This window comes from Asparagus officinalis, chromosome 9 (assembly GCF_001876935.1).
Source record: "Asparagus officinalis chromosome 9, Aspof.V1, whole genome shotgun sequence".
NCBI lineage: Eukaryota > Viridiplantae > Streptophyta > Magnoliopsida > Asparagales > Asparagaceae > Asparagus > Asparagus officinalis.
This window is the reverse complement of record NC_033802.1, coordinates 24,563,589-24,566,340: the sequence shown is the minus strand read 5'-3', so window position 1 is coordinate 24,566,340 and position 2,752 is coordinate 24,563,589. Positions and strand designations below refer to the sequence as shown.

The following is a 2,752-nucleotide window of genomic DNA, read 5'->3' as shown; positions in this document are numbered from 1 at the left end:
GACGCTCCGTTGCGTATGTTTGATTGTTTTAGCCGTAAATTCTTCGTCCAAACTCGGATTTGAGTGATTCCAAGTGCGTTGGAAGCTTGACGAAGAGTTCGATCCGCTCCGATGGTTGGATTATCTGTAGAGTGATCGAGACGTGAAGGTCATTGTCCTTTTCGTGAACATCGCAGGGTTCCCGATTGGCCCGTGCCTTCGCTATTCCGAAATCCTATCAGCTCACGTAGTTCGTCGATTCACTTCAATCGTTCATCGACGTCAATCGAACTCCTGTGGATCGGATAGTGACGTTCATCGTCGCTCTTTAACACTGAACCGTTCGTGGAGACCTATAGGCAATTTTCGATGCCTACAGACCTTTTCTCAAAATGCCCAATTTTTATCATACAATTTATTTCAAAATTACTGCTTTCTATTTTAATTGGTCGTGCTCGCCTAAGTTTAGCAGTTATTATCATACGTGGCATGTCAATTGTTTAGGATGGTACACTGTGAATATTGTTCTGAATCTAACTTTAACCAATCTGCAAATTTCTTGCAGATTCATTGGCCATTCAGATTGAAGAAAGGGACCAGCCCAAGTGGAGAAAATGTGATACCATCAGACATCCGCAGCACTTGGGCCGCAATGGAGAAGCTGTACGATTCAGGCAAAGCCAAAGCCATTGGTGTGAGCAATTTCTCTTGCAAGAAATTGAAGGATCTGCTTGATATTGCTCGTGTTCCTCCAGCTGTTAATCAGGTCGAATGCCACCCCAGTTGGCAACAAAAGAAGCTCAGATCATTCTGTGACTCCAAGGGCATTCACATCAGTGTGAGTTCCTGAATCCAATCCAGGGTTAATTGCGGATAACCTCTTGCTTGCACTGCAGAAGATTAGCAACTTAGTACCCCCAAACTTTTTTATTAGAACACTTAAGATTCTCGGATGTCCGAACGGAGCCTATCTATCTGTTATTTGTTTTTGTACTATAGGAGGTGCGTGATATAACTTCATTTAGACATTGAAGGGTCTTAAGTACTAAAAGAATTTAGGGAGAATATGTGCGTGCACATTTGTACACAAATATCTAATGCATGATTTTGTTTCAGGCGTATCGTCCGTTAGGCCCTCGAGCATCAGAAGGGTTCAGCAACAATCTCCAATCACACCCAATTATCACCGAGATTGCTGAAAAACTAGGCAAAAGTCCCGCCCAGGTTATTCTGCGCTGGGGGATTCAAATGGGTCACAGCGTGCTACCTAAAAGCACAAATGAAGGCAGATTAAAGACAAATCTTGATATATTCGATTGGTCGATACCTGCAGACTTGTTTGTTAAGTTGGAAGATATTGAACAGGCAAAGCTAGTAACAGGCCAAATCTTTGTTAGTCCTGACGGGATCTGCAAGAGCGAGGAGGAGGTCTGGGATGGAGAAATATGAACGAAGTAACACCATCAACGTACTAAGTGTACTGAGTCTTTTCTATAAGTGGAGACTGCGTGTGGGGCGTTTTAAATAGAAAAATAAATGAAAAAAAGATCTAAGTATCACGTTTCAGTTTCCTAGTTCTCTCCAATTTGTTGATGTTCATCGTGCGTTATTGTAGACGTCAAAAATGCTTACAGACATCCAAATATCACTCAAGACAAAGAGAAGGTGATAAACATCAGTATCTAAGTCATGGGAGATCATACAAGCCCAAAGGAAGCAAAAGGATCTGTGAATCAACATAAAACAATGTGAATTCACAGAAAATGCAAACTACAGCGTGTGGGCGCGGCAGCTCATGGTGCCGCGGCTACAGCGCGGCAGCTCATAGTGCCGCGGCTAAGACGCGGCAGTTCATAGTGCCGCGGCTTGGGCGCGGCAATCCATGGTGCCGCGGCTACTATAGGGGATGCTACAGCGGTTACGAGGTAGTTATGTGATGATTATGTGAAGTCTACGTGGCGGCGTATCAGAAATAGAACGTGTGCTGACGTGTACAAGCAGTTAAACCACGAAAAAGGTGGTTAAAAGTCGTGGGAGGACAGTTTCAAGCACGATGGAACGTGCTGGTAACTGCCCCTGTGGCCGCTGCAGTTCATGCTGCCGCGCCAATAGCCGCTGCAGTCCGGGATGTCGCGGTCAAAGGGATAGCGCGCCAATAGCCGCTGCAGTCCGGGATATCGCGGTCAAAGGGATAGTCGTTGATCGGCTATTTCTTCAGTTATTGTCCAAGGAGGCTATAAATACCCCCCTATGGACATCATTGACGGGGGGCTGAGCATTTTCCAGAGAGATTAGAGCAGAGAGCCTTGAGTTTTGGTGAATTAGAGCAAGAGAGAGAGTCTTCCTTCTTCACAAACATCCTCAAGAAGCTTCTAGCGAGTCCTAGAGATCTAAGCTCAGACTTGATCTTTGGAAGAGTGAACATCTTACATCGATAAGATATTCGCTTCAAATTCTTACTTCGATAAACGAAGGAAGAATCATTAAACCCCTCACGGTTCAATCAGAATCTGTGATTTGGTGGTCCACGAGTCAAAGCGCTCCCGGCACAGGCAAAGATCCCACGCAAGCAGCGATCCAAACAACGGTCCTGCGTTTGTTTCTCAAGAGTTGTAATTTTCCTTTTGTTGTGTAAAAGAAGTCTTATAAAAAGACTATTTCTTTTGAATTTATTGTAATCGACCGAAGATATAATGAATTCCACAACGAAACCAACTTTTGACGCAAACAAGCTGGCGACCACAGTGGGAGCCAACGGTCTCGCTGCCGAGAC

At 44.7% G+C, this 2,752-nt stretch overlaps 1 protein-coding gene across 1 annotated transcript; it reads left to right on the top strand.

Annotated features, from left to right (window-relative positions):
• On the top strand, positions 344–1,643 carry LOC109824216 (aldo-keto reductase family 4 member C9-like). The gene is made up of 2 exons (XM_020390753.1): positions 344–817; positions 1,096–1,643. Exons 1-2 carry the CDS (start codon positions 485–487, stop codon positions 1,426–1,428), a joined length of 666 nt encoding a protein of 221 aa, XP_020246342.1. The 5' UTR covers positions 344–484; the 3' UTR covers positions 1,429–1,643.